At 43.2% G+C, this 14,995-nt stretch overlaps 1 protein-coding gene across 2 annotated transcripts in view; it reads right to left on the bottom strand.

The window, feature by feature from the left end:
• Nucleotides 1–14,981, bottom strand: part of GPKOW (G-patch domain and KOW motifs) — a 17,814-nt gene extending 2,833 nt beyond the window's left edge. Inside the window, exons 1-10 of one of the 2 annotated variants that reach the window (XM_042450255.1) lie at nt 14,765–14,981; nt 13,391–13,527; nt 10,622–10,761; nt 10,424–10,530; nt 8,048–8,258; nt 6,541–6,673; nt 5,399–5,534; nt 3,232–3,385; nt 1,933–2,002; nt 1,368–1,453 (exon numbers count right to left, since the gene is read on the bottom strand). In XM_042450255.1, the coding sequence (XP_042306189.1) occupies nt 1,368–1,453; nt 1,933–2,002; nt 3,232–3,385; nt 5,399–5,534; nt 6,541–6,673; nt 8,048–8,258; nt 10,424–10,530; nt 10,622–10,761; nt 13,391–13,527; nt 14,765–14,925 (1,335 nt within the window). In that variant the 5' untranslated portion in view covers nt 14,926–14,981. The remainder of the gene's footprint in view (nt 1–1,367; nt 1,454–1,932; nt 2,003–3,231; nt 3,386–5,398; nt 5,535–6,540; nt 6,674–8,047; nt 8,259–10,423; nt 10,531–10,621; nt 10,762–13,390; nt 13,528–14,764) is intronic. The other variant, XM_042450257.1, reaches the window with a different exon arrangement.
• Between the last annotated feature and the right edge of the window lie 14 nt (nt 14,982–14,995).

The following is a 14,995-nucleotide window of genomic DNA, read 5'->3' as shown; positions in this document are numbered from 1 at the left end:
AACAACAGGCCTCTGCCTGCCAAGTTGAAGAGCCCTCCCCTGACCTCCATCTTGAGGGGAGAGAAGCAGGCAAGAAACAACAGGCCTCTGCCTGCCAAGTTGAAGAGCCCTCCCCTGACCTCCATCTTGAGGGGAGAGAAGTAGAGTTTTTTTTTTTGGTTTTTTTTTTGTTTTTGTTTTTGTTTTTTTTTGTTTTTTTGTTATTTGCTTTGTTGTATATGCATATGTATGCTGTAAACCGCTTTGATCATAGGAAAAGCGGTATACAAATAAAACATATTATTATTATTACAGTATTATTATTACTCCTGTCAATGCCCAGACGGAGATCATCGACCAAGGCGACCATGGCCGTCTCAACCCCGTAACCCGCCCGAAAGCCAGTTTGAAATGGGTCTAGATAATCCGTTTCATCCAAGATCGATTGAAGCTGGATTGCAACCGCCTGCTCGATCACCTTCCCCAGAAATGGCAGTAGCGAAACTGGCTGGTAATTATTATGCATCAGGGGGTCGAGGGAGGGCTTTTTAAGCAGAGGTTTTACTATGGCCAATTTTAAGCTTGATGGAAATTGTCTGTCCCTCAAAGATGTATTAATGATCCGGTGCAACAATGAAGTTACCACCGGTCCCCCCTGAGCCGCTAGCCATGAGGGACAGGGATCGAGAGAGCAAATTGTCTTCCGAACACTTCTAAGGATTTTGTCCACATCATCGGTACTAACAGACTCAAACTGATCCATGCATCACACCAAGATGCATCCTGAGCTCTGCTTTGCTCTACTTCACTGGTTTTTTGTTGAGCTAGCATGTGATTTAGTGAAACTTGATATGTGATTAGCAAGTACTAGAGGTGAGCAAACATTGTCCCTCTATTTTAAAAAAAAAGGCAAAAAAGAAGATCCAGGAAACGATGGGCCCGAACAGACAGGCCAAAATAAAGCTGCTTCAAGTCACTTTGGAGGTATGTTGTTTCAATGACACACACATCTTAAGAGGCCAGAAGCTGCGCCAAAGCTGCACTCCAGTCTTTAGGACTGGAGCGTGCCTTTGGTGCAGCTTCTGACCTCTTAGGACGCACGTATACCTCCAAAGTGACCCAAAGCAGCTTTATTTTGACCTGTCTGTTCGGGCCCTACATTACATAGTTACATAGTTTATGTTCCATGACAAAAATTATGCAATCTCAAAGACCAGTGATACCAGATATAAAATTCAGTGTACCACTCTTGTTCTAATTTGTATATGCACCTAAAACATTGTTCTGCCATTAGATAACTACAGATAACCCCGTGGCCCTTTAATCCCTCAATTCACTCGCCTCTCATACTAAGGAGCTAGACACCAACCCACTAATCTGTGACTCACCCGACCAGCATGCTCCCCCAGTACTACCATGACCTGGGTTGAATCACTCCGAGGGATTACTGTCTCCAGCATGGACTCGTGGATCCCTGTGGAAGAGGACAGAGTCAGTGCCTACAATGAGAATCGGTGCTGTATCTTACAGATTGCTGCTCCACATAGTCCAACAATATCAACTCTGCCTGTCAGTGGCTCTCTGAGATTTCAGGCAGGATTCACTCCTGGACCTATCTGAAGATCCCCATATTCTCTGATCTCCTGTCCAAATCCTAACCAGGCCTAACTCCCCTTGGCTTCTCAATCCAGATTTGTTGTGTTCAAGGTGATTAGTTCTCAAAGCTGGACATTCTCCCACTAATCTCAACTGACTTGGTCAACATGGCAATTTTCATTGGGAAGCTCTCGCAGTAGACTGCTCCTCACAGCTTTTTTTGTTTTTTAATTATATCTCAGTGGGGGAATGGAGTTTGTTCTAATGAACTGTATCACCATAGAAAATCATTCTTCTATCCTGTGAGGACACCCTGAAGTTCAAGGAAAGTCCAAAGTTAGGCAGCAACACACTCACCATCCAAAATCCGACCCTCTTCAGTTCGGCAGACGCATGTGTCTGGCTTGAGGACATCTTCAATTACCATCTGAGGACAAATGTCAACACAAGCTTTCAGGCCGATTTGTCTCAGAATAAGATGAATGTTTATACACAGTCTTTGCTTTGATATGAAGGAAGCTTTGATTCAGAGAAGTTTGTCTCAGTGAACTGGCCCTCAGGGGAAAAGTAAGTGTCCAGTCTAAAATAGCACAGGGCTGTCCCAAGACAGGGCACCTCACTTTTAAATAGGAGTAGTCACTTGTTTGAAAGCATGACCTCTCCCCAGCACACACATACACTGAAGCTGTTCCCCAAGTCAAAACCAACTCCCTCAGAGAGAAAGCTCTCTTGTCTCTTAAAGGAGAAAATTTGATTAAATGCCCTATTAATTTAGGATGTTACTTTCAAATCAGCAACTCCCCAGGGTTAAAAACAGTAAGACCCTGTCATGGGGTTTTCTTAGCAAGATTTGCTCAGAGAGGGTTTGCCTTCCACTGAGGCTGAGAGACTTTGACTTGCCCAGTCACCCAGTGTGAGGAGGGATTTGAACTGAAGGGCCCGTACAGACAGGCCAAAATAAAGCTGCTTCGGGTGACTTTGGAAGTATGCTGTTTAAATGATGCATGCATTCTAAGAGGCCAGAAGCTGTGCCAAAGCTGTGGTCCTGTCCTTAAGACTCAAGCATGGCTTTGGCGTGGCTTCCGGCCTCTTAGGACGCATGCATCATTTAAGCAGCATACCTCCAAAGTGAGCCAAAGCAGCTTCATTTTGGCCTGTGTGTGCGGGCCCAAAGTATCCATTCATAGATCAAGACTCAAACACACAACACAATGTTGGCTCTTCAGCTCTCCTGGCTACACTGACACTGTCTAAATCAGGCTTCTGAAGCCTGGTGCCCTCTAGATATTCAGTTGTAGTCTCAAAGGTTGGAAAGGATATTTTTGGACTATAATTCCCCGAATTCATCACTCGGCATGGCCAATTCTGCAAGTGACCACCCAGAAAGGACATTTAGCTTCATCTCCCATCAAATTGACCAGTGTTGATGAAAAGTGTAGTCAAAAGATCTCTAGATCACCAAGGCTGGCTTAGGCAAAATTTTGTTGGAATAGGACTTGGTCTTGAATTGTTTCTGACACTCTAAATTTCAAACGTAAAAGACACAGAATTAAAATATTATTGTTCTTAAGACTAGAATAGACATAGACCCTTAGATTATTTTGTAGGTATCAACACTCAGCCAGCAGAAGTTGGGAAAAGGATTTTCCTACATACCTTAGTATTGTAGTACTTTCCTCCCTTGTAGAGTTTATCCACGAAACGAACTCGCAGGTCCCGCCGCAACCAGTGAGGAACTCTAGAATTACTGTTGCTGCTGCTACTACTGCTACTGCTGCTTCCCTTGCTTTGCTTTCCAAATCGATCATCTCTGTAGGCAGAAGACACCCAAGAGGTAAAGGATTAATGGCATGTGTGAGATCTTTATTGCAACTCACATGTAGGAACTGCACAATACCTCATGGCGCCCTAGCCAGCACACCCAATGGTGACAAATGCTGGAAGCTGCAGTCCAGAAAGGTCTAGAGGGCCATATTTTGTTCATTTCTGCTAAAACCAGTTCATATCAGAATGAAGAAATTGACAAAACCTTTAAAGTTTTCCGGTGTTCAGACAGAGGAAAATATAAATACCAATGTTAGGCATGGGAGAACATCCTTAGCATAATCAAGCAGTTTTCTATTTCTGCTGCTTGTCTAAGATGCTCAACAGGTACTGTTGGAGCACAGGAGCTATGGGCTGCATATCACAAAGTCCCCAGTCCAGGTTTTGTCCCTGTCGTGAACTCACAAGGTAGTCCCCCCTTGTGCGATACAGGAGATAATACCAATTTACTTTACAGGGTCACAACTAGATTACACATGTGGAATTCTTTGACCACTTGAAATTACTAATGTTGGGGTGGGCAATGTTCCAGGGCTAGAAGGCCACAAGGGAACTAGCATCACCCTTGGTGACTCTTAAGGGGCTGTTTAATTTACTGCTGCCACTAAGCTTTGGTAGCAACTACAACAGCTCTTTATGGTGCTGGGGGAAATTAACTAAAATGTCTTTTTACACCAAAGAGCTCACTAAGACCAACAGGGCAAAGCATCCATTTCTCCTAAAGCAACATGACAGAAGGGAATTGCCACGATTTAGGGATGGTGGCTGTAGCTTATTTACAAGCACCAGGGATGCTGGGGGAAGGCAGACACTAGACAGAGGTGTGAGGGCCACATGAGGTCCACATCCACTCTTGTATGAGACAAATGTTAAGAATTTTTCAATGCAAGGTATTATACAAATAGCAATTAATAAAAAATTAAATGTAACAAGGGTTAGTCAATAATAGTGCTAAGTGTTTGTTGTGTGCCTTTAAGTCATTTCTGACTTGTGGTGACCATAAGGTGACCTTATCGTTGGTTTTTATTGGCAAGATTTGTTCAGAGGGGGTTTGCCTTTGCCTTCCTCTGAGGTTGAGAGAATCACCCAGTGAGTTTCCATGGCTGGGTAGGGATTTGAATCTCGGTCTCCAGAGTCATAATCAAATCACTACACCACAATGGCTCTTTGCAGGAAATATAGTTCTTGGCAAATAAACTTGATGTTTGGCCATAATCCAATATATAATGGCATGAACTAAAGAAAATAATGCAACAAAATGATGCAAGCTTAAGTCTGGATCCCTTAACAATTGTTCTCAGTTACCAAAAAGTTTACTTGGGATATCTTAACTGGAAAAATTGCCTGAACCCATAGCAGGAAAAGCTATATGTTTAAAAAATGATAAAAGAATGGTTATTTAGGATGTGCTTAGAACACTACAGAAAATGACAAAAGGATGAATGTGGTTCAAATGAAGAAATGGACTTAAGTCCCAATCTAACTTGTTTCAAAAATGGCAACCTTCTCGTGTATTGAATTAAACTGCAAGATTCCTCTTTCTTCATATTTATCGATTACTATAGGCTAGAAAGAAAACAAAGTACGATTCCTGTTCTACAATCCTTTTATTAAGTTCAGTTTCAGAAAAAAAGATTATGATGACTGGACTTAAAACATATTAGAAAGTGAACTCTAAGGGTTGCGGGGGCCTTTGCCCTCCAGATTCATTAATAGCAGTCACTGTCAGGCTGTTGCAGTTTCCATAGACACTGAACCAACTGAACCATGGCTGAGTGCACTGTGAAGCCATACTGTCAGCTCGATAGCTTAACATAATGTGACAACTCCCGCCAGTAGAGTTCAATATACAACAACTTTGGCAGTCACGAGCCAGCTAGCAGCTACATATGGTTTACAGCAGATCTAACTTTAATCAAGCTGCCAGCAAAGAGGTTGCTAGTACCATTGGCTTAAATCAGGCAGACATTTGGCTTGCTTCCCACCATCACCACATTACCTGTCACTACCTGCTGGGTGCTTCCTCTTTTTGTCTCTGTCTTCCTTTCTCTCTTCTTTCACTCTGTTATCTGACTCAAGTTTAGTACCATTCTGCTGTTCTGCTTCTTTCTCTTTGTGTGCCTTGCTGAGGCGGCCTGTAGTGGGAACAACCAAAACCTTGAGGTAACTCTTGGATTGCAACAAGGCAGATGCTTGCTCCACACTGTTGAACCAACTCCAAAAACAAGATGACTGGGTTTGTGATTTAAAAAAAAAGAGGAGGACTACTGTCAGACACAGGCTTGCCATATGCGCTAGGAAACTGGGACAATCATGGATTGGAGGGTCTAAAAATGTCCTGGCCAGCTGGGCATGATTGAAGCCACAAATCTTGGGTTCCTGCTTTGTTTCAGGCTGCACAGTATAAACAAATGTGTTGTCTCCAATTCAGATGGCTTAACTTATAGGATGGTGGTTGGGATTTTGGAGGAGGAATAAACAGCTGGGAATGGGAAATGGGATTGATGGGAGGCATGGTGGGGACAATCCTGAAAATACTTATGCCTTAAGAGAGGGAGGTAGAGACAAGAGGTGGGAGGAGGGATGCTTCAGGATCTGGTCTGTCATGTGGCTTTTCACACTGTCTGACTCCCTCCAGAATGACAAACAAATAAATACACCACAATCCTAAATAGGTCTACTCAGAAGCAAAATGCATTGTTTGCTAAGACTAGCTTCAGAGGATGGCAATGGCAACCCCCCCCTCTGAAGAAAGAAAGCCCTCTGATAGATTCACCTTAGGGATTTTGATTTCTCTGTTCCAAGTCCAGCATTTTAAACACTGGTCTGTACTGCTTCTGTTAGATCAGTTCTAACTTTTAAAATGGTACAAAGATTAAACATAGTGGAAGATAAAATGCAACCATTAAGGAGGATCTCACCTTCTCCGCTGGGAAATTGCATAATTAAAATGTAAATTAGTGGTTTGCATAATTAGAATATTTTAATAATATGCAAATTAGATGCCAGATTTTAAGAAGTGGAATATGGCAACCCTAGGCAGACATCTACTGCTATTCAACCATTTCCAAATTTCAACCTGAAGATGACAAAACTGCTTGGTCTTGATTGAATTCATTAAGGAAGAGAGTCTTAACTCACTTAGATCTTTGGCCAGCTTATCGTATTCCTTCTGGGTCACAGGCCGAATGCCATGCTGACTCACTGTCACTGTTTTGCCACCAATGGCCAATTTCACCATGACGCGAGCATTATCTCCATCTACACCTTCTATCTGTGGAAGAAAAGGGGAAAGTGCTCAGCAATCATAAGGAACTGAGATGGAAGTTGAGTAGCAGCAAGGGTGTCTGCATTAGTGCTAAATAAAGGAATGTCACTATTTGTTTATCACCCACCTTTCCCCCAATATGGGACCCAAGATGGCTCACAATATGAGTTAAAGCAATATATGGTTACAACAATGGATAATGCCAGGGTTACAAAACAGCTAAACAATCAATCATGTTTAAAATTTTTAATTTAAAATAGTTCTTAAAGGCTGTTAAAATGTAACAATGATTTTTTTTTATTAATTATTGGATTTATATCCCACCTTTCTCCCAAAACGGGATTCAAATTAGGATTCAATAATACAATAAAACATAACCCAATTAAAATACCTTCTGCAACAGACAGTTAACACTCAACAGTCTGAGTAAATGGAAAGATCTCTACCTCCCAGCAGAAACAGAAGGAAGAAGGGGCCAGCTTAGCTTTGCATAGGAGGGAATTTCAGTCTGGGAGCAGCTACTGAAAGAGCTCTCTCTTGTGTCTTCACCAAACATGTCTGTAAAGATGGAAGAACTGAGAGAAAGCCTGCCTTCAAAGGTCTTAAAATGCAGGGAAGTTCATACTGGAAGATGCAGTCTTTCTGACAGCCTGGATTCAAGCCATACGGATCTTTATACATCACTATAAACTTGTTTCTCACTGCTTTAACTATCAGTAACACCACCTACGTCCCAAAGAATCAGGAAAAAGAGACTGGATTGTAAGTAGGGAGTCTCTGGCCTGATAGATGTTTTGGATTTCAACTCACAAGATCCCTGTCCAGCATGGGCATTCCTAACAGATTGTGGGAGTTGAAGTTCAAAGAACCTGGAAGACAAAAATTTCCCTATGCCATACCTATATATTCTGACTGTGCAATACTTCCTCCAGCATCACTATATCCAAACTCATTACCAGAACATGAGTGGGCTGACCTGCCCAAATGGTATAAAGTCTGAGAGGTAGTTCAGAAGTGCCAAGTCTCTTTCCATACAGATGACTGATGAGCTCAAGAGAAAAGTAAAGATCTTGCAATGAATCTAATACTTATGGGGATTCCAAGAAAGCAACAACAACTTGGAGACCCAGTTCCATCTGGCCTCAGCCTGCCCATCAACAAGGTGGCAGTCTCTGGCCACTCATAAGAACAGTAGGACCCATTCTCCCCCTTATGATTCAATTAAAATGCATCACAGAGAGAAGTGGGTGGTGGGGGTTAAGATGGGAGTTGTGTGTTCCCCAACAATTGTTCATAACCCTGCAGGGGGGGTCTATCACCACCACCCCTCTGTTCCAGAATCTTAACTCAAGAGAATGCATTTTGGGAAGCAATGCTCACCTTTCCATAGAGTTCCTTATGAGGCCCAGTCTCAATGAAGACTGCACCCCCTGGAACCAATCCCAAGGGCTCATCCTTGCTCTTTGGAGGTTCCTCCCCAGGCTTTAAGGGGCGGCGAGGTCCTGAGGGCTCCAATTCCTGGGCTGCTGAGCGGTCTGCTCCAAGGCCCAGGCCCTTGGGCCGAAGACGGTTCTCAGGAGGCTTCACATCTCTGAGCAGGATTGGAGGAAAGTGAAGAAACAGGATTAACCATGTCCAGAAGGAGGAGGCAGCATTTCCCTCCTCAAGAATGCAAACCTAAGTGATGGAATGGAGAGATTACTGGATCAGGTACAGGGCATACATAGCCCTCAAGATGTTGCTGGACAGCTACTCCCACCATCCCTTACCATTAGATGTGCTGCTAGGGCTTCATGGGAATTGAAGTCTAGCAACAACTGAAGGGCTACATCTGAGATGTATCGGGTTCAAGCCATAGTCTTAGCACATTATACTATGATACAATTTAACCTTTTTTCTGTTTGTTTAATTGTTTTTTAACTTCTGTATTTTGCAGATTTTGAGCAATATTTTTTAATTGTTGTACCGGTAAATCACTTTGAATCCCAATCTGGGGAAAAGGCAGGATAATAATACTGTAGTAATAAGAAGCAAAAACAACATAAGAAGAACCACAAATCTTGGCTGGTGGAGGAGATTCCCACTCAGGAAATCTGAGTGTAGTGAATACTGTTACTCTCAACTTACAAAAAGCAAATTATAGTGCTTTCAGTAATTTGCAATGCCACTTTAAAATATAATATATAAAATATACACCTCCCCCCCAATTCATCAGCTTTCCGGTGTGGATGGGGTGTGGAGAGAAGCAAAATCCACACATGAACACCCAGAGCTATTTTGAAAGGTCTGACCACAACCAATCCATTCTGTTTTAGTCCCTTCTGATAATGAACTTGCTGCCATAAAAATGTCACAACTTGCTCCAGTTGCCCATGTGCTTCCCTTCTTTCCTCCTGCCTCTCCAACAGTGTCCTAGGACTACTGCCAGATTCATTTCAGGACGATGTCACCCTAACCTGTAGTAACTTCTCTAAATCAGTACCTCGACTGTGGAATTCCCTATCCAAGGGAGTTAGGCTGGCCCCGTCTCTTTTAAGCTTCTGGCAAGCAGTCAAAACAGTGCTGTTCCATATGGCACTCAATGTTTGAAATTGATGTTTTACCTGTTTTAAAACTGGATTCTAGGGTTGTTTTTAGACTACTTTTAGGAGTTTTTAAAGAATATTTTAAGGTGTTTTAATTTTTTCAGTATTGTTTTGTTCATTGCTGCGGGAGTCCTCATGGGCTGGTAGGGGGAATGGAAATACTTTAAATAAATACATTTTATTATGCTTATTGAGATCTGTAAAATGTACCATCAACAGCCTTGCCTCAGCAACATACTGCAAAACTTCAGGTTATTGCCAAGTCTGTAAAAGAGCAGAGCTATTAGCAACATGTACCCAAACTAGTGTTAGCCAAATGGCAAAAAGTATCTCATTTGTACTGTCAGCCTCACGGGTATTTTTTAAAATGTCTTGAAAGTGGGACTCAGCCCATTCCAAATTTTATTACACAAAAATCTAGTTTGATGTAACCAACCTGTAGAACATAGGCAAGTGGGGTGGCTGCTCTGCAACTCCTGTCAGCCCCAGACAGCACAGGCCATGGGAAGGGATAAAAGTAATTGCAGTCCAACAATATCTGGGTGTGTGCATGTGCATATCCCCTCCCCATGTGAAACATACATTCAAATACAGTAAGAGATTTAAAATTAGTATTTGCCTACTTAATGCTAACTATTAAAGAGTACTGTAGTTTTAACCAGATTTCTATGCTCTCCCACCACATGATGAAGGTCACATATTTAGGTTTTCAAGAAAAGGGGGTTCCACAGTTGAGCTATAGTAACCTAAAAGCCTTTCTTTTTGTCCTTGTGGGATCTGGCTCATAATTTAAGAATTACTGTCCTATTGCTGTGGTCCCCAGCCTTATGATTTAAACCCAGATCTCCCAGGTAAATGCATCAGCTACAGGTGCAGTAAGCTACCCCTGGGCAAGCTCTTTTAGCTTCAGTTCATCAACTATGTAATGAGAATAATAACAAAGGGCTGCCTCATATAATTAAATTAACAAGAATGTGGAAACAGGGCAGAGTAAAATGTTAAGATGGATAAAATAACTTGTTTTTGATACTCTTCCACTGTTAGTATTTAGACTGTGACATACTGGGGCCATGACCTGCCTTTTCTGTTTAAGCCACTCGAAAAACTGTGCTACATAAAAGTACTGTTGTCATTTCTAAAACTACGCCCTTCACTACTTAGAGACACTTACTGCTTGAAGGTGCGCCCAATGCCTTCGCCTGCCTTCCAGCCCATGCCCTTCAGCATGGCAAGGCCATAGGCTTCCACTGGGACCTCTTCATAATCCGCTTCAGTTGACTACCAAGGAGAGGGGAGAAAAGAAGGACAGACATTAAACCCTCCTGGCCAGAAGTTCAGTTGACCCTGGTGAATCCATCATTACCCTTACCGACTCTGGGCGGAGGCTGACGTCCACTTTTTCTCCATCCTCATAGCCCTCAGGCACCCGGTTCTGCATGAGGAGTGGGATGGCAAATGTGGGGTCTAGTTTGGTTCCACTCTCCCATTGTTCCTGTGACTTCTTGGATTCTAAATATGAAGATAAGTTAGGCAAAGTGTAAGCAACTAGAAACAGATTTCAGTCTGGGAAGCCTCAGACTCAAGTATTTCTTCTTATGCGCAGGCTGGGGAGTGTGTTGCAGCGGGGAGACATAGGTCCTAATCATACTATAGAAATATTCCAGTTTGAGACCACTTTAAATTCCCTGGCTCAGTGCTAGGCAATCCTGGGAATTGTAGTTTATTGTTGCACTAGACCTCTTTGACAGAGAAGGGTAAATATCACACAAAAGTACAGTTCCCAGGATTCCCTAAAACTGAGCCAGGGTAATTAAAGTGCTCTCAGACTGGATTATTTCTTCAATGTGTTTTGGACCATAGAGTGCCAGAGAGCTTGCAAAAATCACGTACAATCAGGATGTTGGCTGATCATCTTTCAAGGCAAAGATTCAAGCAAAATCATATGAATGCATTCAAAGTGGGATAGTTTAGAGGTTACTACCCACCTCTTATTTAAACTGCCTGAGTTTCTCTCCTCTGTTCCTCTGAAAAATGAAGATTCATCACATGACAATCAGCACTTCTGATCTATTGTTCCAAAATCTTTATATTCCAACAGTGACCAGAAGGGGTTTCGCTTAATTTCATTGACAAAGTTGAAGTCTTTCAGAGTCACACTGCTGCCTGGGTGCCTATCTATCCTCCATATTAGGCAACTATAGTCCTCACAGGACAAAGCCTGCCCCATCCAACTTTTCCTCCCTGAGTTGAGGGAGAACTGTGTTTGTGTTTAAGCTATTGGTGTAGATTTCAATGGATTATCAATGGCTATTCAATGGCTATTTCATTGGATTTCCCCTGCTCCCATGAAAACAAGAAGAAATCTGTCCTGTTCCATTGTGCATGCTCTCCTTTTCATCTTATAACACTTAAAGCAAGTGAGGAATCTTCCACACACACAGGTGTTTTTGAGACCACACACAATATAGCCAAAGGTAACTACGGGAACTATAATCCAAAACATCTGGCTGACTAATGGTTCTCCACCCTGCCTTAAAGCAAATCTTAGTTAGGCATCATAACAAGAAGGCAATGTGCCCTAAGTCTTGAGCCACAGCTCAGCCTTAAATCAACTACGTATGGTTTGGCTTTCCCCTTTTGCCAACTAGAGGCAACAACAACATCCTAGGAGTAGCTAGTATTCACAGCAGATATGCAACAAGTTGAAATCATAAATACTAGCGTGCACTTTTAAGCTTCACATGTAAACTCACCATAAACCAGAGACCAACACTAACCAAAGTCAGACCTCAGCAAACTCCCCCACCCTGAGATACACCTCAAGGAGAATAAGGAGAAGCTAAAGCAAGGATGGAAATCTGGCAACCCTCCAGATATTGTTGAACCACAGCTCTCTGCATCTCCACCATTAGTTATTCTGGCTAAGGCTGAAGGGGAGACGCAGTTCAGCAACATCTAGAGGGGGTCATGATTCTCTACCATGGCCTAAAGAGGGATAATGATGTGTTCTGACAGGTATCAAGAAGTAAACAGCTGATCAGTGCTACTGCACAGATTAAGTCCACTGGATCATGCCCTTGGAGATTGTATGGAGGGGTTGAACAGCATAAAAGAAAATGTATTGAGGACACAAGGAAGAGGCATGGAGATAGATACACTGACTAACAGAAAGGCAAGAGATATGGATGATGCAGAGCAGAAGAAGAAAATTGAAAGATTTTTTTTTAGTCTGTCTCTTGAAGCTTTGTGAGATGGCAATAAGATATATTTATGCAACTAGGCTGTGAACATGCAAGGGATGTTAGACTGGTCATGCCCTTCCTGTCTATCCATTATCAGGGAGAGACCATTTTTATTCAGTCAAGCCTTTGGCAACTGACCGACCACTGTGGAAAGGGCATAATTTACATATACTGTATTACAATTTGTTTAAATGTGTTTTCATATTACATTTTGTGCTTTTATTTGCAATCTTTTTAGGGCTGGAACAGACTAGCCTGAAATGCTGGCTTGGGAGCGTGGCATTTAGAAACCTGGAAACTGTCCTGGCCGACTAGATGTCAGCGGCTTCAAGACGCTCCAGGGTTGCGGCGTTCATACGCCACACGCTACCAGAGCAGCTTGAAGCCATCCTGGAGTTGCAGCTGGGCCACCCAAGGTAGCTTTTTACAAGCCCAAACAGGAGTGGATGTTTTCTGCTTGTATTTGAGCCAGTTCCAGGGCAGATTGGGGATGCAGCATGTGGTTGCCACAGCCCTGAGGCAGCCCTAATCCACCCTTTTTGGAGGGGGTCGGTTCCAGCTCTTAGTTAATTTATTTTATTGAAATAAATTGAAGTACTGAAATTTCTTAGAATTCAATAAATAAAATGAAAATTCACCAGTTGATAGCCTGCACTCCTGATCTAGTGTTCTCAAAGCATTACATTCCAAGAGTGTCTAGAACAGGTTTCAGTCAACAAAGATGAAGCCTTTCATATTCACACTGCTGTTGATACTCTCATGCCCTCCAAGTTACCCCACTTGGGCCTTTGTAACATGGTTGATGGCAAAGACAAAACAAGAATCATATCCTGCACTGGTTCTCAGGAAAGGAAAATGGTACAATGTTCAACAAAGGATAGCTAGGAAGCTTTCACCTTCTATGAGCTCACGGATGGCTTGGGCCTCATCACCATTGGCCACGTCCTGCTCTGGAAGGGGTGCTGTCTTTTTCCACTGGTTCTTCTGGATCAGGGGAATGACAAGCTCTTTTGGCTGTGGGGCTGGCCGAACACTGCAGAGGAAAAAACATGTACCCTTTTAAAACCACAGAGAGCACTAATCTACCCACATAAAGAAGCTGATGCCAAAAAACAAAGGGCACAGTAGTAACTATGTTCCTGCCCTCGTGCAATTATTGCCTTTATTGTATGGAAAGAGTGCATATACAGTCAACCCTCCACGTTTGCAGCTTCGACTTTTGCAGATTTTATTAATATGTTCTCTCTAGGAACCTCTAGGTCCTCCAATGCAACTCTATGGCCATCTTTCACAAGAGGCTGCATTAGAGGACCTAGAGATTCCCAGAGAGAGCACTTTTCTAGGCATTTGTAGGTCCTCTGGAACAATTCTGTGGTCAACCTCCAGCAGGGGTTGACCATAGAGTTCTTCTCTAAAAGCCCATTGTTTTTTCTTGTCAGGATTTATTAAAAGGGGAGTTTACCACTGCCTTTCCCTGAAGCTGAGAGAGTGTGACTTGTCCAAAGTCACCCAGTGGGTTTCCATGGCTGAACTGGGACTGAACCCTGGTCTCCAAAGTCATAGTACAACACTCAGACCACTACATCACACTGTCTCTTTATATATATTTACATAGGAGTTGATTTGTACAATATAAGAAGGTTTCTAAAAAAAAGTTATATACTTAAAACATAACGATTATGACATCTGTTCATAATGGAAATTGATTATCACTCCAACTGACTGAATCAAACTCAATTTAGGTCCCAAACCCACTGCAGAAATAACCCAGTTTGACACCGCTTTAACTGCCCTGGCTGAGTGCTAGGGAATCCTGGGAATTGTAGTTTATTGTGGCACCAGATTCTCTGACAGAGAAGGCTAAATGTCCCACAGAAAACTACAGTTCCATAACATTGACTCTGGGCAGGCAAACTGGGTTGTTTCTGCAGTGTGTGTTTGGGACCTGGCTCTCCAATGGAGGAAACCCAGGCTCAGCATTTGGAAAAGTTACTTCTTTCCCAGACTCCCTCAGCTCAGTGTTGGAAACTGGAAGGTATATTCTCCCTTGAAAGGTACGTTTCCCAAGGGCTGCCCGACTCGGCCACTGGTCCCCCAACCGTGCTCTTTCAAGGGGCTTTGGACTCCAGCTCCCAGGATCCCAGGCCATTGGCCAACATGGCTGAGGCTTCTGGGAAATGAAGTACACAAAAAGATCTCTTAAAGGGCACAGTCTGGGGACCACTGCCCTAGGCATAAAGCCCCTCCTCTGCCCCTGAAGCAGCCCTCACCTTTGCAGCTCCCTCCCCTCGATGGCTGAGAGGAAGTCGGGTTCCTGCTTCGCTTCGCTGCCATCCTGCCCGGTCACCGCAAGGAACCGCCTCCTCCCGGTCGTGCGGGTGAAGCCGAAAGACACAGGAGCCGCCGAGGACTTCTCAGCCCCCTCCGCCATCTTAGTCTCCACTTCCCTGTCTTAGTTCCTCCATTTCCGTCGCATCCTCGCGTGGCATCATGGGAGACGG

Source organism: Sceloporus undulatus, chromosome 2, assembly GCF_019175285.1.
Source record: "Sceloporus undulatus isolate JIND9_A2432 ecotype Alabama chromosome 2, SceUnd_v1.1, whole genome shotgun sequence".
Lineage (NCBI taxonomy): Eukaryota > Metazoa > Chordata > Lepidosauria > Squamata > Phrynosomatidae > Sceloporus > Sceloporus undulatus.
Note: the sequence above shows the minus strand (reverse complement) of the source record. Positions and strands in the feature narration are given on the sequence as shown.